Raw genomic sequence first — 24,055 nt, forward strand, 5'->3', positions numbered from 1 at the left:
CTGTTCTCCTCCTCCTCATGTTCCTCCTGTTCAACTCCTCCTGTTCTCCTCCTCCTCATGCTCCTCCTGTTCACCTCCTCCCCCTGTTCTCCTCCTCCTCCTGTTCTCCTCCTATTCTCCTCCTCCTCCTCCTGTTCTCCTCCTGTTCTCCTCCTCCTCCTCCTGTTCTCCTCCTCTTCCTGTTCCTCTATCTTCCTCCTCCTCCTCCTCCTGTCCTCCTCCTCCTCCTGTCCTCCTCGTCCTCCTGTTCTCCTCCATCTCCTGTTCCTCCTGTTCACCTCCTGCTCCTGTTCACCTCCTGCTCCTGTTCACCCCCTTCTCCTGTTCCTCCTGTCCTCCTCCTCCTGGTCTCCTCCTCTTCCTGTTCCTCCTGTCCTCTCCTGTTCTCCTCCTCCTCTCCTCCTCCTTCTCTTCCTGTTCTCCTCCTCCTTCTCCTCCTCCTGTTCTCCTCCCCCTCCTGTTCACCTCCTCCCTCCTGTTCTCCTCCTCCTCCTGTTCTCCTCCTCCTCCTGTCACCTCCTCCTCCCTGTTCTCCTCCTCCTCCTCCTCCTCCTGTTCTCCTCCTCCTCCTGTTCTCCTCCTCCTCCTACTGTTCTCCTCCTCCTCCTCTTCCCCTTCTCCTCCTCCTCCTCCTGTTCCTCCTGTTCTCCTCCTCCTGTTCTCCTCCTCCTCCTCCTTTTCACCTCCTCCTCCTCCTGTTCTCCTCCTCCTCCTCCTGTTCTCCTCCTCCTGTTCACCTCCTCCTCCTCCTCCTGTTCTCCTCCTCCTCCTCCTTTTCACCTCCTCCTCCTCCTGTTCTCCTCCTCCTCCTCCTGTTCTCCTCCTCCTGTTCTCCTCCCTCCTCCTCTCCTGTTCTCCTCCTCCTCCTGTTCTCCTCCTGCTCCTGTTCTCCTCCTCCTCCTCCTTCTCCTCCTCCTGTTCTCCTCCTCCTCCTCCTGTTCTCCTCCTCCTCCTCCTCCTGTTGTCCTCCTGCTCCTGTTCTCCTCCTCCTCCTTCTCCTCCTCCTCCTCCTGTTCTCCTCCTCCTCCTGTTCTCCTCCTCCTCCTGCTCTCTCCTCCTCATGTTCACTCCTCCTCCTGTTTACCTCCTCCTCCTGTTCACCTCCTCCTCATGTTCCTCCTGTTCAACTCCTCCTCCTGTTCTCCTCCTCCTCATGTTCCTCCTGTTCACCTCCTCTCCTGTTCTCCTCCTCCTCCTGTTCCTCCTGTTCTCCTCCTCCTCCTGTTCACCTCCTCCTGTTCTCCTCCTCCTCCTGTTCCTCCTGTTCTCCTCCTCCTCATGTTCACCTCCTCCTCCTGTTTACCTCCTCCTCCTGTTATCCTCCTCCCTCCTCATGTTCCTCCTGTTCAACTCCTCCTGTTCTCCTCCTCCTCATGCTCCTCCTGTTCACCTCCTCCCCTGTTCTCCTCCTCCTCCTGTTCTCCTCCTATTCTCCTCCTCCTCCTCCTGTTCTCCTCCTGTTCTCCTCCCTCCTCCTCCTGTTCTCCTCCTCTTCTGTTCCTCCTATCTTCCTCCTCCTCCTCCTCCTGTCCTCCTCGTCCTCCTGTTCTCCTCCATCTCCTGTTCCTCCTGTTCACCTCCTGCTCCTGTTCACCCCCCTCCTCTGTTCCTCCTGTCCTCCTCCTCCTGGTCTCCTCCTCTTCTGTTCCTCCTGTCCTCCTCCTGTTCTCCTCCTTCTCTTCCTGTTCTCCTCCTCCTCCTCCTCCTCCTGTTCACCTCCTCCTCCTGTTCTCCTCCTCCTTCTGTTCTCCTCCTCCTCCTGTCCACCTCCTCCTCCTGTTCTCCTCCTCCTCCTCCTGTTCTCCTCCTCCTCCTCCTGTTCTCCTCCTCCTCCTCCTCCTCCTCCTGTTCTCCTCCTCCTCCTCCTCCTGTTCTCCTCCTCCTCCTCTTCCCCCTTCTCCTCCTCCTCCTGTTCCTCCTGTTCTCCTCCTCCTCCTTTGTTCTCCTTCTCCTCCTCCTTTTCACCTCCTCCTCCTCCTGTTCTCCTCCTCCTCCTCCTGTTTCTCCACCTCCTGTTCACCTCTCCTCCTCCTCCTCCTCCTCCTCCTCCTCCTCCTGTTCTCCTCCTCCTACTGTTCTCCTCCTCCTCCTCATGGTCACCTCCTCCTCCTGTTCTCCTCCTCCTGTTCTCCTCCTCCTCCTCCTGTTCTCCTCCTCTTCCTGTTCCTCCTATCTTCCTCCTCCTCCTCCTCCTGTCCTCCTCGTCCTCCTGTTCTCCTCCATCTCCTGTTCCTCCTGTTCACCTCCTGCTCCTGTTCACCTCCTGCTCCTGTTCACCCCCTCCTCCTGTTCCTCCTGTCCTCCTCCTCTTCCTGTTCCTCCTGTCCTCCTCCTGTTCTCCTCCTCCTCCTCCTTCTCTTCCTGTTCTCCTCCTCCTCCTCCTCCTGTTCACCTCCTCCTCCTGTTCTCCTCCTCCTCCTGTTCTCCTCCTCCTCCTGTCCACCTCCTCCTCCTGTTCTCCTCTCCTCCTCCTGTTCTCCTCCTCCTCCTCCTCCTCCTGTTCTCCTCCTCCTCCTCCTCCTGTTCTCGTCCTCCTCCTACTGTTCTCCTCCTCCTGTTCTCCTCCTCCTCCTCTTCCCCTTCTCCTCCTCCTCCTGTTCCTCCTGTTCTCCTCCTCCTGTTCTCCTCCTCCTCCTCCTTTTCACCTCCTCCTCCTCCTGTTCTCCTCCTCCTCCTCCTGTTCTCCTCCTCCTGTTCACCTCCTCCTGTTCTCCTCCTCCTACTGTTCTCCTCCTCCTCCTCATGGTCACCTCCTCCTCCTGTTCTCCTCCTCCTCCTCCTCCTGTTCTCCTCCTCCTGTTCTCCTCCTCCTCCTGTTCTCCTCCTCCTCCTGTTCTCCTCCTCCTCCTGTTCTCCTCCTCCTCCTCCTGTTCTCCTCTCCTCCTCCTCCTCTGTTCTCCTCCTGTTCTCCTCCTCCTCCTGTTCTCCTCCTCCTCCTCCTGTTCTCCTCCTCTGTCTCTCCTCCTCCTCCTGTTCTCCTCCTCCTCCTGGTCTCCTCCTCCTCCTGTTCTCCTCCTCCTCCTCCTCCTCCTCCTCCTGTTCTCCTCCTCCTCCTGTTCCTCCTGTTCTCCTCCTCCTCCTGTTCACCTCCTCCTGTTCTCCTCCTCCTCCTGTTCTCCTGTTCTCCTCCTCCTCATGTTCACCTCCTCCTCCTGTTTACCTCCTCCTCCTGTTATCCTCCTCCTCCTCATGTTCCTCCTGTTCACTCCTCCTGTTCTCCTCCTCCTCATGCTCCTCCCTGTTCACCTCCTCCCCTGTTCTCCCTCCTCCTCCTGTTCTCCTCCTATTCTCCTCCTCCTCCTCCTGTTCTCCTCCTGTTCTCCTCCTCCTCCTCCTGTTCTCCTCCTCTTCCTGTTCCTCCTATCTTCCTCCTCCTCCTCCTCCTGTCCTCCTCGTCCTCCTGTTCTCCTCCATCTCCTGTTCTCCTGTTCACCTCCTGCTCCTGTCACCCCCCCTCCTCCTGTTCCTCCTGTCCTCCTCCTCCTGGTCTCCTCCTCTTCCTGTTCCTCCTGTCCTCCTCCTGTTCTCCTCCTTCTCTTCCTGTTCTCCTCCTCCTCCTCCTCCTCCTGTTCACCTCCTCCTCCTGTTCTCCTCCTCCTTCTGTTCTCCTCCTCCTCCTGTCCACCTCCTCCTCCTGTTCTCCTCCTCCTCCTCCTGTGTTCTCCTCCTCCTCCTCCTGTTCTCCTCCTCCTCCTCCTCCTCCTCCTGTTCTCCTCCTCCTCCTCCTCCTGTTCTCCTCCTCCTCCTCTTCCCCTTCTCCTCCTCCTCCTGTTCCTCCTGTTCTCCTCCTCCTGTTCCTCCTTCTCCTCCTCCTTTTCACCTCCTCCTCCTCCTGTTCTCCTCCTCCTCCTCCTGTTCTCCTCCTCCTGTTCACCCTCCTCCTCCTCCTCCTCCTCCTCCTCCTCCTCCTGTTCTCCTCCTCCTACTGTTCTCCTCCTCCTCCTCATGGTCACCTCCTCCTCCTGTTCTCCCTCCTCCCTGTTCTCCTCTCCTCCTCTGTTCTCCTCCTCTTCCTGTTCCTCCTATCTTCCTCCTCCTCCTCCTCCTGTCCTCCTCGTCCCTCCTGTTCTCCTCCATCTCCTGTTCCTCCTGTTCACCTCCTGCTCCTGTTCACCTCCTGCTCCTGTTCACCCCCTCCTCCTGTTCCTCCTGTCCCTCCTCCTCTTCCTGTTCCTCCTGTCCTCCTCCTGTTCTCCTCCTCCTCCTCCTTCTCTTCCTGTTCTCCTCCTCCTCCTCCTCCTGTTCACCTCCTCCTCCTGTTCTCCTCCTCCTCCTGTTCTCCTCCTCCTCCTGTCCACCTCCTCCTCCTGTTCTCCTCCTCCTCCTCCTGTTCTCCTCCTCCTCCTCCTCCTCCTGTTCTCCTCCTCCTCCTCCTCCTGTTCTCGGTCCTCCTCCTACTGTTCTCCTCCTCCTGTTCTCCTCCTCCTCCTCTTCCCCTTCTCCTCCTCCTCCTGTTCCTCCTGTTCTCCTCCTCCTGTTCTCCTCCTCCTCCTCCTTTTCACCTCCCTCCTCCTCCTGTTCTCCTCCTCCTCTCTCCTGTTCTCCTCCTCCTGTTCACCTCCTCCTGTTCTCTCCTCCTACTGTTCTCCTCCTCCTCCTCATGGTCACCTCCTCCTCCTGTTCTCCTCCTCCTCCCTCCTCCTGTTCTCCTCCTCCTGTTCTCCTCCTCCTCCTGTTCTCCTCCTCCTCCTGTTCTCCTCCTCCTCCTGTTTCTCCTCCTCCTCCTCCTGTTCTCCTCCTCCTCCTCCTCCTGTTCTCCTCCTGTTCTCCTCCTCCTCCTGTTCTCCTCCTCCTCCTCCTGTTCTCCTCCTCCTGTTCTCCTCCTCCTCCTGTTCTCCTCCTCCTCCTGGTCTCCTCCTCCTCCTGTTCTCCTCCTCCTCCTCTCCTCCTCCTCCTCCTGTTCTCCTCCTCCTAGTCTGGTCGGTCCAGACACCTTCAGTATTCTAAGTTTCTAGCTCCTCCTTGATTTTCCTCATTTGAATATTGGATCATAGGAGCTACATTCAGAATCTGCTGTGTCTGGGTGAGCTGGACTGGCTCCGCCCCTCCGATTGGCTAAACCCCGATGACACTATATAGGGTTTGATCTCTGATTGGCTGCTTGGAGCAACACACTTTTTATAACCTGAAACAAGCAGGGACAGAGAGGACAGACTGTCTTCACTTCTGGGACCGTCAGTCCAGGTATGGGGACGAGTAGTACTGCTGGAGAACCTCTAGGGAGTGGAGTCTGTAGATTATGATCCTTTAAAACCAAAACCCAAAATATACACAAGGAAATCTCAAGATTAAAGATTTATAATAAGTCATTGTATAAATAGTTAATACATAGTATTTCTGATATAAGTGTTTTGTTGCCTCAATGCTTTTAAATACCTGTTTTTTTTAATCATAGACTCTTAATAAAGACTCTTTGTGAGGCACAAGCATTTGTGGGATGACCTGCAGAGAAGAACTTTGCCAACAGCTCATTCTGGTGTTTCTAACAGCTGATTGGACGATTGAAGCCTGCAGAAATCCGACATATTGGTAAGTTATTAATTGATTCAATAATCAAACCACAGAAAAGCACAGAGGTCTGGGATCTGCTGACCAACATGCTGAGACACAAACAGTCTGACAGCTTCACCACAGACTGGGTCACTAATCATGGAAACCAAGCAGGCCTTCTGGAAGTTACTCAGCTGTACTCAGCTGTTACTCAGCTGTTACTCAGCTGTTACTCATCTGTTACTCAGCTGTTACTCAGCTGTTACTCATCTGTTACTCAGCTGTTACTCATCTGCTACTCATCTGTTACTCAGCTGTTACTCAGCTGTTACTCAGCTGTTACTCAGCTGTTACTCATCTGTTACTCATCTGTTACTCATCTGTTACTCATCTGTTACTCAGCTGTTACTCATCTGTTACTCATCTGTTACTCATCTGCTACTCATCTGTTACTCAGCTGTTACTCATCTGTTACTCAGCTGTTACTCATCTGCTACTCATCTGTTTACTCATCTGGTTACTCAGCTGTTACTCATCTGCTACTCATCTGTTACTCATCTGTTACTCATCTGTTACTCATCTGCTACTCATCTGTTACTCATCTGTTACTCAGCTGTTACTCATCTGTTACTCATCTGTTACTCAGCTGTTACTCAGCTGTTACTCATCTGCTACTCATCTGTTACTCAGCTGTTACTCATCTGTTACTCAGCTGTTACTCAGCTGTTACTCATCTGTTACTCATCTGTTACTCAGCTGTTACTCATCTGCTACTCATCTGTTACTCATCTGTTACTCATCTGTTACTCAGCTGTTACTCAGCTGTTACTCATCTGCTACTCAGCTGTTACTCAGCTGTTACTCATCTGTTACTCATCTGTTACTCAGCTGTTACTCATCTGTTACTCAGCTGTTACTCAGCTGTTACTCATCTGTTACTCAGCTGTTACTCAGCTGTTACTCATCTGTTACTCAGCTGTTACTCAGCTGTTACTCATCTGTTACTCATCTGTTACTCAGCTGTTCCCAGCCATGACAGTCTGCTCCTTTAATAACACAAAGCTCTTAAAAGTCATCCTCAGAAATCTTGAAGGTGGCCTCCAATCACTATCATGGCGAGTCCCGGCTCAATGAGATCTCTTTCTTTACCACAAAATGAGTCATTAAGTCATTAAACACTGGCGGCACGGCGGCGCGGCGGCACGGCGGCACGGCGGCACGGCGGCGCGGCGGCGCGGCGGCGCGGCGGCACGGCGGCACGGCGGTCTCAGTCTGAGGAGTCAAACAGTGAAACAGGAATCCGAGCGGCCAGGTGAGCAGAGACCAACACAGGGAATCACTCAGCACATTGTACCAAATGGAGTCAGGCAGAAAGTCACAGATCTTTATGTAGAAGAAGAGACATCAGGACGGAGAAGGTTTAGTGAAGAGAGATTAAAGAGTTTTACTATCAACTGCTTCAAACGTGTCCCTGTCCTTCCTCAGGTCCTTGTGGGAGTGGAACCATGAAGCATCACTGAACACCTTTATGCTCTAAAGCCTGGGAACTACTCCGATACAAGTGTAAAAGTAGTGGTACTTCATTATACTGCATTATTCCTTCACTTTGTCCTCCACATCATCATCATCATCATCATCATCATCATCATCATCATTCAGCCGCCTGCTTTTGGTTTCTACAGTAGAAACGTGCAGCTTAATGTTAATTCATCATCGAAGCATTAATATCAGAAGTGATCAGCTCTGGCTTCTTCTGTGTGTGTGTGTGTGTGTGTGTGTGTGTGTGTGTGTGTGTGTGTGTGTGTGTGTGTGTGTGTGTGTGTGTGTGTGTGTGTGTGTGTGTGTGTGTGTGTGTGTGTGTGTGTGTGTGTGTGACCTGACAGACTCTGAGTCGACTTGTTGGTTTTCTGGCCCTGATGAAGGAAACGAGTACAAACTACAAAGTATAAACTAGGAATATGACATAATGAGCAAACGGAGGGTTTTTCTTCCTGTTTCATCAGAGCAGCGTCTCTGAGTCGTGAACATAGAGCAGCCCAGTCTGCTGTCCCGGTTCAGGGGATCACATCCAGATGACTAGGGATGACTGGTCACACTATCGGTCTGGACTAGTGATGAAGTGGTGTTTCAGGCGTCATCATGCTGAAACTGGCCTCTGTGTGCACATTGTCATCAGGATGACTCTTGGTTGATGATGTCACATAATGGACATCATTCATCCAGTGAGGACGAGAGGGATCAGAGGACTGTCCTCCTCATGTCCCTCAGATCATCTGGACTATCACCACATCACACTTTCAATGGGCTCTTCACTCTGAACTACTTTTTAAAGTTTAGGATCCTTAAACTTCAATCCCGGTGTACATTTATTCATTTAATTAGTGCAAACCTTTTATATTGAAGTGAAGATTGTTTTTACCACATTAGTCACTCATTCATATCATCATTAGTTAATTGCCATGTGCAGTGTGTGTCCTGCATTTTCATTTATTAGTTGAGTTAATTGGTTCCAACCTGCCGACAGGCGGGAGTGGTGAGGAAGAGCGCCCCCACCAGGTGAAGGAGGAGACGATGCCAAGGAATTGCAGCTTCTCGTATTAATTTGAACAGAAATAACCAACTAGTGCAGCCGGCATATTAATCCCAGCCTGACAGAACTGCAGAACACCAAGCGCCAAGAAAAGAGGCTTCTGGTTCAATTCCACTTTAGTCTCCCGGGTGAAAGAAGAACCGAGTTCTGCTCTTCATAGTCGCCGCTGCAGGAACCATTTAGTGAAAGAAGAACCGAGTTCTGCTCTTCATAGTCGCCGCTGCAGGAACCATTTAGTGAAAGAAGAACTGCTGGTTAGAATAACAGAGTGAGCCTTTGAAGAACCTGGATGACGGAGGAACCACTTGATGATCCGACTGGCTTTCAGACAAATAGATTTAAAAGAAACATAACTGCAACTCAAGGTACAGCCTCAATAAATCAAGGAAAATGATCACATCATCAGAATTTAGTCAAATCAATCAATCAATCAATCAATCAATACAAAAACCAAACCCCCTGGACCAACGTCTGGAGGTGAAGGTAATTATGTAGAGAACTAAATTAGAATTTGGACTGATCAGACCAAAGCACAGATTTCCACTGGTCTCACTCCGTGTCTTTCTGGTCTCTTCTGCTTGTTGCTTTTCCTGACTCGTGGTTTCCCAGCAGCTGTTTGAGCATAAAGTCTCTAGTTGAGAAGAGTTCTAGTTCTAGTTCTAGTTCTAGTTCTAGTGCTACTAGAACGCTGTGTGACAGCGGACTGGGCTCTAATCTGAGCTGCTTATTATGACTCATTATTATTTATTGCATTGTTTTGAGCCCCCCGGGGGAGAAATTCATTCCTGAAATGACCCATTAGTAGCAGCCACACAGCAGCATTCAGGGGAGCTGCTGGGGTCCAGGGTGTTGCTCAAGGACCCCCGGGGCAGGTTGTTGGACCTAAAGGATCATATTCTGTAAACATTACTTCCTAGAGGTTCTCCAGCAGTACTACTCGTCCCCATACCTGGACTGACGTCCCAGAAGTGAAGACAGTCTGTCCTCTCTGTCCCTGGCTTGTTCCAGGTTTTAAAAAGTGTGTTGCTCCAACCAGCCAATCAGAAATCAAACCCTATATAGTGTCATCGGGGGTTTAGCCAATCCCAATCAAGGTAGGCCCTCCCTTTGACTCCTCCCACAATTAGGCAGCTCTGCTCTGGCACATGGCACCACCAGAGGAAGTACTTCCTCCTCTTCCCAAGATGGGCATGTGTGGGCGGAGCCAGTCCAGCTCACACAGACACAGCAGATTCTGAATGCAGCTCCTATGATCCAATATTCAAATGAGGAAAATCAAGGAGGAGCTAGAAACTTAGAATACTGAAGGTTTCTGGACCGACCAGACCAGGAGGAGGAGGAGAACAGGAGGAGGAGGAGAACAGGAGGAGGAGGAGGAGAAGGAGGAGGAGGAGAACAGGAGGAGGAGGAGGAGGAGGAGGAGAACAGGAGGAGGAGAACAGGAGGAGGAGGAGGAGAACAGGAGGAGGAGGTGAACAGGAGGAGGAGGAGGAGAACAGGAGGAGGAGGTAAACAGGAGGAACAGGTGGAGGAGGAGAACAGGATGAACAGGAGGAGGAGGAGAACAGGAGGAGGAGATGAACAGGAGGAGGAGGAGAACAGGAGGAGGAGGAGGAGAACAGGAGGAGGAGGAGGACAGGAGGAGTTTGAAGGTTTCTGCGACTGCATTGTGTTTTCAGTCTCCAGACTGACTGTCCTCCAGGTCGAGGGTTTCCAGCGCAGCCAACAAAACAAACGGTGGCTAATTGGACGGATTTAAAATATAAAAGATGTTTTAAAGTCATTTTACCCTTTTGGCTTTACTACATAATTCCACATGCTTATTCATAGTTTTGATGCCTTCAGTCAGAATCTACAAAATAAACAGTCCAGGAAACATCGACTGTGTCCACATTCTGACAGGTAGTGAACAAACTGTCTCATGTCTCCAGAGGACAGAGGGACACTTCAGCACCAACCCCTCTGGACGATAGAAGACAAGCAACTCACCCTGGAGGACAGGTACATCCGGCCACGCAGGGCTCGTGTGCTGAGCAGGTGAGGTTGAGCAGGTAGGACTCACAGGTGCGCTCACAGGCCACGCCCCTTCCTGTCAGGAGGTCAACGCCCCCCTCCGAGCAGTTCTGGTAGAGCTGACCAGCTGGACACAACAGGTCTGCAAGGAGGCAGGGCGGAGGTATGAAGCTTTACAATGAAAAGCTTCACTCACTGATGTTAAATAAAAATAGATTTCTGTCTTTTCAGGTCAACAGATATTTTGAATTCTTAAATCATATTTCATTCTTCAAACAGACGAGGACAACAACTTCTAACTTGAGGGACTTACCAGGGTCGGCGCTTTGGGACACCAGTTTTCCATTCAGACAAATTCTGCAGGAAAACACAGAAACACTAAAGTCCAAAAGTTTCATTTGAATGAACTTAAATAAAACATGGAAGTATTTGATTTTCACTTTTACTTCTGTAATGAAAGTTTATTCTCACCATTTCACATTTCCTTCATTAATTTCAGAGGAATGTCTTTTTTCTGTTTTTTACATTCTATTAAGTCTTTTTTAAATGTTTATTCTGTTAATAACAGGAGGTGGAACTTTATACCAGCTGAAAGTTTTATATTATATATATTATATATAGTATCTATATTATCTATATTATATATATTATCTATATTATATATATTATCTATATTATATATATTATCTATGTTATATATATTATATATATTATATATATTATCTATGTTATATATATTATCTATATTATATATATTATCTATGTTATATATATTATCTATGTTATATATAATCTATATTATATATATTATCTATATTATATATATTATATATATTATATATATTATCTATGTTATATATATTATCTATGTTATATATATTATCTATGTTATATATATTATCTATGTTATATATATTATATATGTTATATATATTATCTATGTTATATATATTATCTATATTATATATATTATCTATATTATATATATTATCTATGTTATATATATTATCTATATTATATATATTATATATATTATCTATGTTATATATATTATCTATATTATATATATTATCTATATTATATATATTATCTATGTTATATATATTATCTATATTATATATATTATCTATATTATATATATTATCTATGTTATATATATTATCTATGTTATATATAGTATCTATGTTATATATGTCATCTGGACACAACGACCAGAGAGTTTCTTCTGCTTCCTCTTAACTGGGATCCAAACAATCTCAAATGACCTTCATCAGTACCAATCATTTCAAAATGACAAAAGTGTAATTAAAATGATTTAATGTAGAAAATGTGTGCTTTAAGAAAAGTGTAATGTTTTTGTAAAAGTAAAAGGAGGCCCTTACTGAACACCTGCTGACGTCATGATCACATCTTCTGGTTCATAATCGCTCCCGAGGAAACTGCAGGGACACTCGCTCCTGAAGACAGAAGACAAAAGGGTCGACAACTGAGAATTGATAAAGACTGCTGACATTCACACTGCAAACTTTGTCTTACATTTTCCTTTGAATACTTCTCATTCCTAACAATGCATCTATATTTATGGATTTCCCTCTTTTTGACTCACTTTTCTTGTCGTGTTTGTGGTTCTGCATTTCTCAGTTCATGTTAGTTCATGTGAAACACGATATGATATAAAAGCGAAGCGGCCTGGTCGTTTAGATGCATGAACTGAAGCATTAAAATCTCACGGTCATTCCAAATGTGTCTGAAATGAAAAAGGAGGGACTACAGAGCTGAAGTTAAACCTGAGGATTTGTTGTGCTGCAGGAGCCACACACTGGCCAGCTTGGTCCTTGTTGTGTGAAGAATTGTGTTAAAGAGGCTTTGTGTTACATGAAACAGTCTCACAGGTGAGTAGATGAGCGGGCAGGTGGGCTTTAAGTCGGGGCTGAAGGTGTTTAATCCATCAGCAAGCTTCAAGCGATGGGGTTAGATGAAGTCTTGTGATAGTAAATAAAAAATGACAGCGTGTCTGACGGCTTTCATTGAGGCCAGAAGCTTTTGTAACTTATAGGCCGGAGCCACACATCAGCCTCTGTACGACAAATTCTTTCTCACTGGTTATCAGATATCTGTGTCGTCGCGGCCCGAGTGGGAATGAAAGGGGGGTTTCACGGTGAATTCCTCGATGTAACTCTATCACATGGTAAGTAAGGCCCCGCGCTGCGCCAGCAGGTAAAGGACCTGGGACATTTAAGGGGAATTAAGCCGCATGTCTTCCAGGGCAGAGCGGGCTGAAAAGGAGGCCACGATTACCCAGAATCCTCTGGCTCGCGAGCATCTGCAGGCCAAGTACAAGCCTTTCCACTTAAAGGTTAACCTGGACTCTGCAGCAGACACAAAATCCCTCTGGGGGATGTGTGGTGGAGTGGCTCCAGCCAGCAGCCCGTCTGATTCCAACCCTCCACAACATCCAGCAGCCCAGCTGCACCTCACAACAAGAGGAAAGGTCTGGATTCACCTCGTCCACTGAGCCGTGCCACTCCCGTCTCACAGTGCGTCTCGCCCGGGCCTCACCTGTCCACACAGTGCGTCTCGCCCGGGCCTCACCTGTCCACACAGTGCGTCTCGCCCGGGCCTCACCTGTCCACACAGTGCGTCTCGCCCTGTCCTCACCTGTCCACACAGTGCGTCTCGCCCGGGCCTCACCTGTCCACACAGTGCGTCTCGCCCTGTCCTCACCTGTCCACACAGTGCGTCTCGCCCGGGCCTCACCTGTCCACACAGTGCATCTCGCCCGGGCCTCACCTGTCCCCACAGTGCGTCTCGCCCGGGCCTCACCTGTCCACACAGTGCGTCTCGCCCTGTCCTCACCTGTCCACACAGTGCGTCTCGCCCGGGCCTCACCTGTCCTCACCTGTCCACACAGTGCGTCTCGCCCGGGCCTCACCTGTCCACACAGTGCGTCTCGCCCGGGCCTCACCTGTCCACACAGTGCGTCTCGCCCGGGCCTCACCTGTCCTCACCTGTCCACACAGTGCGTCTCGCCCGGGCCTCACCTGTCCTCACCTGTCCACACAGTGCGTCTCGCCCGGGCCTCACCTGTCCACACAGTGCATCTCGCCCGGGCCTCACCTGTCCCCACAGTGCGTCTCGCCCGGGCCTCACCTGTCCACACAGTGCGTCTCGCCCTGTCCTCACCTGTCCACACAGTGCGTCTCGCCCGGGCCTCACCTGTCCTCACCTGTCCACACAGTGCGTCTCGCCCGGGCCTCACCTGTCCACACAGTGCGTCTCGCCCGGGCCTCACCTGTCCACACAGTGCGTCTCGCCCGGGCCTCACCTGTCCTCACCTGTCCACACAGTGCGTCTCGCCCGGGCCTCACCTGTCCACACAGACGTGCGTCCGGTGGTTGTAGAAGGAGCCGTGAGGACAGACGCAGCCCTCCTCGCACTCCTCGCCACAGCGCTGAGGCACGGAGAGGGCGGAGCATCGCCGGCGGCAGGACGACACGCAGACGCCGTACTGCATGGTGGCAGGACAGGCCACGGCTGCAGGACCAGACCCAACACAGGAACAGGCGTTCAGGCTTTTACTCAATGACACAGTCTGGCTGTTGTGTGTTGAAGAAAGCAAATCACAACTGGAAAGCTTTACGATACAGGAAACACCTTGGCCACACTCATTTCTTTACTAATTGCATGTTTGTGACAATGTCTTCACCAACCCATTACTTCCTGTGTCAGAGGGTAGAATCTAATATCACTTCCTTCAGTGAACTAAACAGTAGTAATACAGGATATACAGCTGGAATATAAATCTGATTTACTGGTATGTTATGAAGCAGCTCACATCATCTGGAACCAGTTTCAATAGTTTAACTATTTAAAGAAGCATTTCTCCACAGGATAGATAGATAGATAGATAGATAGATAGATAGATAGATAGATAGATAGATAGATAGATAGATAGATAGATAGATAGATAGATAGATAGATAGATAGATAGATAGATAGATAGATAGATAGATAGATAGATAGATAGATAGATAGATAGATAGATAGATAGATAGATAGATAGATAGAAACTCACCACAATCGGCGATGTGTGATCGGAAGTCAATGATGATGGAGAAGCGGCGGCAGTGGCGAGCGTAGTGGGCCAGCGAGGAGCAGAAGCAGGGCGTCCCACACTTACAGGTGTCGGAGCGACACTGCTGGTAGAACAGCGTCGGACTGAGGTACTGGTGACAGGCGGAGAACAGATCCTGATTCAACACGTCGCACATCTCAGAGGCGTAGGTCACTGAGGGGGAGGAGGAGGACAGAGGGATGAAGAAACAGGAACAAGGATCAGCAGTCAATCAAACATTTGGACTGTATTCAGAAATACAGCTGGTGAATTTGATTTCTTTTTAATTTTATTTGATCAGTTTGGTTTTTTTTGCCCTTTATGAAGAATTGAAAGTAATACAACATTCATATACAGATCCTACCTTCTGAATTAACACTTTAAAAGATGTGCATTTGCCCTTTATGGGAATTATTTTTGTGAATAAATGTTACTAAGTATGAGTGTTGTTCAACAAATGCAGATCCTCACACACAATAAAAGGATGGAGACCACTGAGTTAAACCTTTAAATTTGAGGTACAAAAGAAAGTATCTGTTCAGCGTAGTAGCCCTTCAGAAAAAAAGCACAAGATCAGGAAAAAGTCAGGCTTGTAGCAACAGAAACTCTGAATTTAGTTTATAAACAAATACCGAGATTAAAAAAGAAACATACAGTATATCAAACAGAACTGGTGAAATACTACATTTTAGTTAGGATGGAGTATTGTTGTATTGTTCTAAGTGTTTTGATATAAAATTAAACTAATGAAATGTGATGGACAGCCTCACCGGCCTGCTGGTGTGAGTCACAGGCGTCCAGCTGAGGAGAGCTCAGGCCGACCGAACAGGCTGACGAAACCTTCCAGGAGTTTCCAAACAGCTGAGGAGTGCTTTCGATCATTCCTGAGGGAGACCTGCGGGAAGCCAGGCGCAGTAGAGTCACTGCCATCAAACCTTTTATTGCTTTGTCATTCATGTCTTGTATGGACTGCTCTGGTTTAATTTCTCATCGCACTTAGAGCGGTACTGACCTCCATGACAGCTGACATTAGACTGGATAACCTCACTGTGCTTGTTTATGAAGCAGCTGATATCATGGCCCATCATCAGGCTGTAGGGTCGAAACAAACCTTGAAACACCAGACCGGATAAATTCCCATAATATGGGCGTGTATTATGCAACATGAGTACTGATGCAGCTGCTTCTTATTAAGATGTTCCTTTGATCTTAGTGAGTCGACTCTGAGTCAGAGTGATGAAGGAGTGATGGAGTGATGAAGGAGTGATGACTGACAGAGTAACAGAGTGATAATGAAGTCAGAGTGATGAAGGAGTGATGGAGTGATGAAGGAGTGATGACTGATAGAGAAACAGAGTGATAATGAAGTCAGAGTGATGAAGGAGTGATGGAGTGATGAAGGAGTGATGACTGATAGAGTAACAGAGTGATAATGAAGTCAGAGTGATGATGGAGTGATGGAGTGATGAAGGAGTGATGACTGATAGAGTAACAGAGTGATAATGAAGTCAGAGTGATGATGGAGTGATGGAGTGATGATAGAGTAACAGAGAGATAATGGAGTCAGAGTGATGATGGAGTGATGGAGTGAAGATAGAGTAACAGAGTGACGATGGAGTCAGAGTGATAATGGAGTGATGGAGTGATGATAGAGTGACAGAGAGATAATGGAGTCAGAGTGATAATGGAGTGATGGAGTGATGATAGAGTGACAGAGTGATGATGGAGTGATGACGGAGTGACAGAGTGATGATGGAGTCAGAGTGATGATGGAGTGATGGAGTGATGTTGGAGTGATGATGGAGTGACAGAGTGATGAAAGAGTGATGATGGAATGATGGGGTGATGATAGAGTAACAGAGTGATGATAGAGTAACAGAGTGATGATGGAGTCAGAGTGATGATGGAGTGACAGAGTGATGAAGGAGTGATGGAGTGATGATGGAGTGATGACTGATAGAGTAACAGAGTGATAATGGAGTCAGAGTGATGATGGAGTGATGGAGAGATGATAGAGTGATGATGGAGTGACAGAGCGATGATAGAGTGACGGAGTGATGATGGAGTGATGGAAATGATGATGGAGTAACAGGGTGATGATGGAGTCAGAGTGATGATGGAGTGATGATGGAGTGATGACTGATAGAGTAACAGAGTGATAATGGAGTCAGAGTGATGATAGAGTAACAGAGTGATAATGAAGTCAGAGTGATGATGGAGTGATGGAGTGATGGTAGAGTAACAGAGTGATGATGGAGTGATGACGGAGTGACAGAGTGATGATGGAGTGACAGAGTGATAATGAAATCAGAGTGATGATGGAGTGATGGAGTGATGATGGAGTGACAGAGCGATGATAGCGTGACGGAGTGATGATGGAGTGATGGAAATGATAATGAAGTCAGAGTGATGATGGAGTGATGAAGGAGTGATGACTGATAGAGTAACAGAGTGATAATGAAGTCAGAGTGATGATGGAGTGATGATAGAGTAACAGAGAGATAATGGAGTCAGAGTGATGATGGAGTGATGGAGTGAAGATAGAGTAACAGAGTGATGATGGAGTCAGAGTGATAATGGAGTGATGGAGTGATGATAGAGTGACAGAGAGATAATGGAGTCAGAGTGATGATGGACTGATGGAGTGATGATAGAGTAACAGAGTGATGATGGAGTCAGAGTGATAATGGAGTGATGGAGTGATGATAGAGTGACAGAGTGATGATGGAGTGATGACGGAGTGACAGAGTGATGATGGAGTCAGAGTGATGATGGAGTGATGGAGTGATGGAGTGATGTTGGAGTGATGATGGAGTGACAGAGTGATGAAAGAGTGATGATGGAATGATGGGGTGATGATAGAGTAACAGAGTGATGATAGAGTAACAGAGTGATGATGGAGTCAGAGTGATGATGGAGTGACAGAGTGATGAAGGAGTGATGGAGTGATGATGGAGTGATGACTGACAGAGTAACAGAGTGATAATGGAGTCAGAGTGATGATGGAGTGATGGAGAAATGATAGAGTGATGGAGTGAGAGAGCGATGATAGAGTGACGGAGTGATGATGGAGTGATGGAAATGATGATGGAGTAACAGGGTGATGATGGAGTCAGAGTGATGATGGAGTGATGATGGAGTGATGACTGATAGAGTAACAGAGTGATAATGGAGTCAGAGTGATGATAGAGTAACAGAGTGATAATGAAGTCAGAGTGATGATGGAGTGATGGAGTGATGGTAGAGTAACAGAGTGATGATCGAGTGATGACGGAGTGACAGAGTGATGATGGAGTGACAGAGTGATACTGAAATCAGAGTGATGATGGAGTGATGGAGTGATGATGGAGTGACAGAGCGATGATAGAGTGACGGAGTGATGATGGAGTGATGGAAATGATGATGGAGTAACAGGGTGATGATGGACTGACAGAGTGATGATGGGGTGATGGAGTGATGGGGTGATAGAGTGACAGAGTGATAATGTAATCAGAGTGATAATGGAGTGACAGAGTGATGATGGAGTGATGATGAAGTGACAGAGTGATGATAGCGTGATGGAGTGATGATGGAGTCAGAGTGATGATGGAGTGACGGAGTGATGATGGAGTGATCATGGAGTGAGAGTGATGATGGAGTGACAGAGTGAGGATGTAGTCAGAGTGATGATGGAGTGACAGAGTGATGATGGAGTGATGATGGAGTCAGAGTGATGATGGAGTGACGGAGTGATGATGGAGTGATCATGGAGTGAGAGTGATGATGGAGTGACTGAGTGATGATGGAGTCAGAATGATGATGGAGAGGCACTTTTTTTGAGATGAGATTGTGGATACAAATGTCCACAATGAGTTCTCCTGACAGAGTGACAGTGATGGAGTGACAGGGAAAGAGTGACAGAGTGATGAAGCGACAGAGGGAAAGAGTGACAGTGATGGAGTGACGGAGTGAAAGAATGACAGAGTGATGGAATGATGGAGTAACGGAGGGAAAGAGTGATGGAGTGATGGAGGGAAAGAATGACAGAGTGCCAGTGATGGAGTGACAGAGTGACAGGGAAAGAGTGACAGAGAGAAAGAGTAACAGTGATGGAGTGAAAGAGTGACGGGGGGAAAGAGTGATGAAGAGATGGAGGCAAAGAGTGAGAGAGTGATGGAGTGCCAGTGATGGAGTGACGGAGTGCCAGAGTGATGAAGGGAAAGAGTGACGGAGTGACAGAGGGAAACAGTGACAGTGATGGAGTGACGGAGGGAAAGAGGGATGGAGTGATGAGGGAAAGAGTGATGGAGGGAAAGAGTGATGCGTGACGGAGGAAAGAGTGACAGTGATGGAGTGATGGAGGGAAGGATTGACAGAGCGACAGAGTGACGGGGGAAAGAGTGACAGAGCGACAGCGTGACGGAGGGAAAGAGTGACAGAGTGACGGAGAGATCACATTTCTGGTTTGGTCTGGGAGGAGGACCAGGTCCAGGACTCTGGAGAGATCAGATCTCTGGTTTGGTCTGGGAGGAGGACCAGGTCCAGGACTCTGGAGAGATCAGATCTCTGGTTTGGTCTGGGAGGAGGACCAGGTCTGTGTTTTCCTGATCCTGACACACCTGATTGCTCCAGACGTGCAGATTCCAACTTCTTATAAACCAAACTGAGTTTATGTAAAATCCACTTCCTAAAGGTTCTCCAGCAGAGGAGGAGGTGACCAGGAGGAGGAGGAGGAGAACAGGAGGAACAGGAGGAGGAGGAGGTGAACAGGAGGAACAGGAGGAGGAGGAGAACAGGAGGAGGAGGAGAACAGGAGGAACAGGAGGAGGAGGAAGAGGAGGTGAACAGGAGGAAGAGGAGGAGGAGGTGAACAGGAGGAGGAGGAGAACAGGAGGAACAGGAGGAGGAGGAGGAGGAGGAGGTGAACAGGAGGAAGAGGAGGAGAACAGGAAGAGGAAGTGAACAGGAGGAAGAGGAGGAGAACAGGAAGAGGAGGTGAACAGGAAGAGGAGGTGAACAGGAGGAAGAGGAGGAGAACAAGAGGAGGAGGTGAACAGGAGGAGGAGGAGGAGGAGGTGAACAGGAGGAACAGGAGGAGGAGGTGAACAGGAAGAGGAGGAGGAGGTGAACAGGAGGAACAGGAGGAGGAGGTGAACAGGAAGAGGAGGAGGAGGTGAACAGGAGGAACAGGAGGAGGAGGTGAACAGGAAGAGGAGGAGGAGGTGAACAGGAGGAACAGGAGGAGGAGGTGAACAGGAAGAGGAGGAGGAGGTGAACAGGAGGAAGAGGAGGAGGTGAACAGGAAGAGGAGGAGGAGGTGAACAGGAGGAGGAGGAGGAGGAGGTGAACAGGAGGAGGAGGAGGAGAACAAGAGGAGGAGGTGAACAGGAGGACAGGAGAACTTTCAGGTAAGTAAAACCAAGACATTAGAGGTTTGAGCTTCTTGGGAAACATTAAAAAGGCGACCATCGTATGAGCTGTGAAGTCTTGAGAGCAAAGTAGTTCCAGTTTTCCTCCAAGCAGCAAGCGGCCACCGCAGCCACCACCGCAGCCACCACCGCAGCCACCACCGCAGCCACCACCACAGCCACCACCACAGCGACCACCGCAGCCACCACCACAGCCACCACCACAGCGACCACCACAGCGACCACCGCAGCCACCACCACAGCGACCACCACAGCGACCACCGCAGAGACCACCACAGCCACCACCGCAGCCACCACCACAGCGACCACCACAGCCACCACCACAGCCACCACCACAGCGACCACCACAGCGACCACCGCAGAGACCACCGCAGCCACCACCACAGCGACCACCACAGCGAGCACCGCAGCCACCACCGCAGCCACCACCACAGCCACCACCACAGCGAGCACCGCAGCGACCACCACAGCGGCCACCACTACAGCGACCACCGCAGCCACCACTGCAGCGACCACTGCAGTGACCAGCCCCACAACCACCACAGTGACCAGCCCCGCGACCACCACAGCGACCACCGCAGCGACCACCACAGCGACCACCGCAGAGACCACCGCAGAGACCACCGCAGCCACCACCGCAGCGACCACCACAGCGACCACCACAGCGACCAGCGCAGCGACCACTGCAGCGACCACCGCAGCGACCACCGCTGCCACCACCGCGACCAGCCCCGCGACCACCACAGCGACCACCGCAGCGACCACCACAGCGACCACCGCAGCGACCACCGCAGAGACCACCGCAGCCACCACCGCAGCGACCACCACAGCGACCAGCGCAGCGACCACTGCAGCCACCACCGCAGCCACCACAGCAGCCACCACAGCAGCCACCACAGCAGCCACCACCGCAGCGACCACCACAGCGACCACCGCAGCGACCACCGTAGCCACCACCGCAGCCACCACCACAGTGACCAGCCCCGCGACCACCACAGCGACCACCGCAGCCACCACCACAGCGACCACCACAGCCACCAGCCCCGCGACCACCACAGCGACCACCGCAGCGACCACCGCAGCCACCACCACAGCGACCACCACAGCCACCACCACAGCCACCACCACAGCGACCACCACAGCGACCACCACAGCCACCACCACAGCGACCACCACAGCAACCACCACAGCCACCACCACAGCGACCACCACAGCGACCACCGCAGCCACCACCGCTGATGTATATCCATTTACAGCTGTTAACAACATCCGGCCTTTATGGTCATCCATTACCATACGGCACAGTGGAGCCCCTATTCCAGCCACAGTAAATTCCTTGTTGAAGTGGCGTGTCCAGTCGGGCTCTCATCTGGCCGGCCTGAGAGAGGCGGTCAGAGGCGGTCAGAGGCGGTCAGAGCGCGAGGCCTTTGATGCTGAGCCGCCCGCTCAGTGTGCATTACAGGGAGGGAGCACTTCACCGTCACCCCCCTCCCCGCCTCTGAAACTGGAGCTCCCGCCAGCGCTTCATCATCCAGGACGGGCCAGGTAACTGCAGGGCGGGGGAGGGGTCAAAGGTCATCAGGCGCACACTTACAGGAAGTCGTCTTGAATGTTTCCGTTGAAAGTGCCGCACAGCCCCAGCGTGTCGTCCTTCCACGGCTCGTCGGCCTGCAGGTAGAGACGGAAGTCCTTCCAGCTGTACTGCAGGCGCAGGCCGAACGCCGTCCTCACCTGGACGAACATGGTCGACAGCTCCTGGATGTGAAAAACGTCTGCAAGGCGAGTGAGAGAAGAACGTTGAGACGCAGGAATCATGAGCTCCAGTCTTCTTCTCCACCAACATGACTGCAGCCACCATGTGTCCCCTCCAGAGACGTCCTCCGCTCTGCCACATGCAGACATGCACTGGGACCTTCAGACATTTACTCTGCTTTCTCCGTCCTCCAGTGGTCAAACGATTTGAACACATATTCTGCTCGCGGTCACGTCAGGCAGCAAACACGTCTTTGTACTGACCACAGTATTTTTAGCATTGGCACAATCTTGCAGGACATTTAGCAGCAGGTGAGACGTCTCCAATCCATTACTTTCTTCAAGAAGTCTTTAAATGTCTCTCCGAAGCTTGTTGACACTAACACTATTACACTGAAGTGCAGCTGTGACACATCAGCTGTGAGCAGCACTTTACTGGTTAACAGGAAGTCACCCGACTCTATTGTGGGAAATGATAGAAACAGAATTACTGTGTGATGGAATGAACGACGGAGCAACAAGACAGCTGGAGCAACATAGAGGCAGCTCGCATAAAGCTTTCAGAATGGATAGAATACAATACAATAGAATAGAATAGAATAGAATAGAATAGAATAGAATAGAATAGAATAGAATAGAATAGAATAGAATAGACATTCTTTATTAATCCCTGGGGGACGTTCTTGAAAGTAGAATTTATGATTTCCAGTTACTATTACAATTACTGTTTGGAACATCTGACCTCAGTCTAATTATTCTTGAATATAAGCTGTATGTCTCTGTTCCACATTTCCAGGTCAGTAAGCTGTAAGAAAACAACTGAGTGAACTGTTGAACACATTAAAATATATATGGTTATTCACAAAATACATCCGTTTCATTTACATCTATGAACTCATCACTGGTTTTCATATTCTAATAGAAATACTCTGTCTCAGAAATACTCTTTTATAAGCCTTTTGTATGGCAGAGAATCTGAGGTACCGAGTACCAAATCCTTCTCATCCAGCCTCTCATGACCCACAACAGACTTCTGGAACCTCTGGTGAGTGACAGGAGCAACCCCCAGAGGGAAGACATTTAGTGTGACACAATGCAAACCCAGCAACCCAGCACTTTAAGGACAAACTGTGTTCAATAGCAGAGTGGTGATTGGACGTGTCTCTGCCACGATCCCCCTGGCATGGGGGGGTAACAGAGGGGGGGTACCAGAGGGGGGTTACCGTCAGAATAAGGCAGGGAGATGCGGTACTGTCCGGCCATGAAGACCTCTCCCATGTGGCTCAGAGTAACCTCCGTTCTGGGATCCTCGTCGATGACCAGGTGAACTGACTGGATGCAAGCTCCGTCCAAGTTCTGCAATCGAGACCAGATGAGCAGATAAAGAGCTGAGGACAGCAGCAGTCCAGAGACTCGCTCAGTCACCTCATCTGGACACTCTCTGAAACATAATGAAGTGACTGGTTCTGGTTCTGTCAGATTAACGGTTCAGAAGGACTCAATGAAGACAGAGGATTTAAAACAAACAATGAACCATACCTTACAGAGTACTCATTAAATGATACCACCGAGGTTTTCCAGGAGCTTCACACATCAATCCCACCCCTGATCTCCTGCTGCTTTATGCTTCTATGTTTACACCAGAACTCTTTGGAAATGGAAAATGGTGGTGGTTCCTGCTGCGGCGCCGGCGAGACGCTCACTTCCTGTTTGTCTGGGTGGTTCAGCTGTGAATCCTGTCCGTCCTCCGGTTTCCCTCCCCCCATCCCTCAAACTCTAAATGTTCAAATAAATAAGAAGAACCTTCCTGAGTAAATAAATAAGAAGAACCTTCCTGAGTAAATAAATAAGAAGAACCTTCCTGAGTAAATAAATAAGAAGAACCTTCCTGAGTAAATAAATAAGAAGAACCCTCCTGAGTAAATAAATAAGAAGAACCTTCCTGAGTAAATAAATAAGAAGAACCTTCCTGAGTAAATAAATAAGAAGAACCTTCCTGAGTAAATAAATAAGAAGAACCTTCCTGAGTAAATAAATAAGAAGAACCTTCCTGAGTAAATAAATAAGAAGAACCTTCCTGAGTAAATAAATAAGAAGAACCTTCCTGAGTAAATAAATAAGAAGAACCTTCCTGAGTAAATAAATAAGAAGAACCTTCCTGAGTAAATAAATAAGAAGAACCTTCCTGAGTAAATAAATAAGAAGAACCTTCCTGAGTAAATAAATAAGAAGAACCTTCCTGAGTAAATAAATAAGCAGAACCTTCCTGAGTAACAGAACACTCAGTGCTGTCTCCTCCTGGAGCAGGGCTGCTGTAGACGCTCCACCCCATTCCACTCACATTCTTTATGGCTCAGTTGGTAGAGCGCTCGTCTCCCAATCGCAAAGTTGCAGGTGCGAATCCCATCTCTGCCTGCCTACATGCCGAAGTGTCCTTGGGCAAGACACTGAGCCTCAAACTGCTCCGAGTGGAGGGACAGCACCTTGCATGGCTGCAGCCTCCACCCTTCCCTCCTCCTCTCTTCCCTCCTCCACCCTTCCCTCCTCCACCCTTCCCTCCTCCTTTCTTCCATCCTCCTCTCTTCCCTCCTCCTTTCTTCCCTCCTCCACCCTTCCCTCCTCCTCTCTTCCCTCCTCCACCCTTCCCTCCTCCTCTCTTCCCTCCTCCTCTCTTCCCTCCTCCTCATC

General features: G+C 49.4%; 1 protein-coding gene across 1 annotated transcript in view; it reads right to left on the reverse strand.

Moving 5' to 3' along the window:
• otog (otogelin) overlaps positions 1-24,055 on the reverse strand; it is a gene marked incomplete at its 5' end in the record, with an annotated part of 116,077 nt that overhangs the window by 71,862 nt on the left and 20,160 nt on the right. The window contains 8 exons of the mRNA XM_080458654.1: positions 10,070-10,235; positions 10,407-10,450; positions 11,476-11,550; positions 13,462-13,627; positions 14,169-14,381; positions 14,978-15,102; positions 21,210-21,387; positions 22,591-22,723. Coding sequence (XP_080314780.1) covers positions 10,070-10,235; positions 10,407-10,450; positions 11,476-11,550; positions 13,462-13,627; positions 14,169-14,381; positions 14,978-15,102; positions 21,210-21,387; positions 22,591-22,723 — 1,100 coding nt within the window. The remainder of the gene's footprint in view (positions 1-10,069; positions 10,236-10,406; positions 10,451-11,475; positions 11,551-13,461; positions 13,628-14,168; positions 14,382-14,977; positions 15,103-21,209; positions 21,388-22,590; positions 22,724-24,055) is intronic.

This window comes from Lipophrys pholis (assembly GCF_963383615.2).
Source record: "Lipophrys pholis genome assembly, chromosome: 2".
NCBI lineage: Eukaryota > Metazoa > Chordata > Actinopteri > Blenniiformes > Blenniidae > Lipophrys > Lipophrys pholis.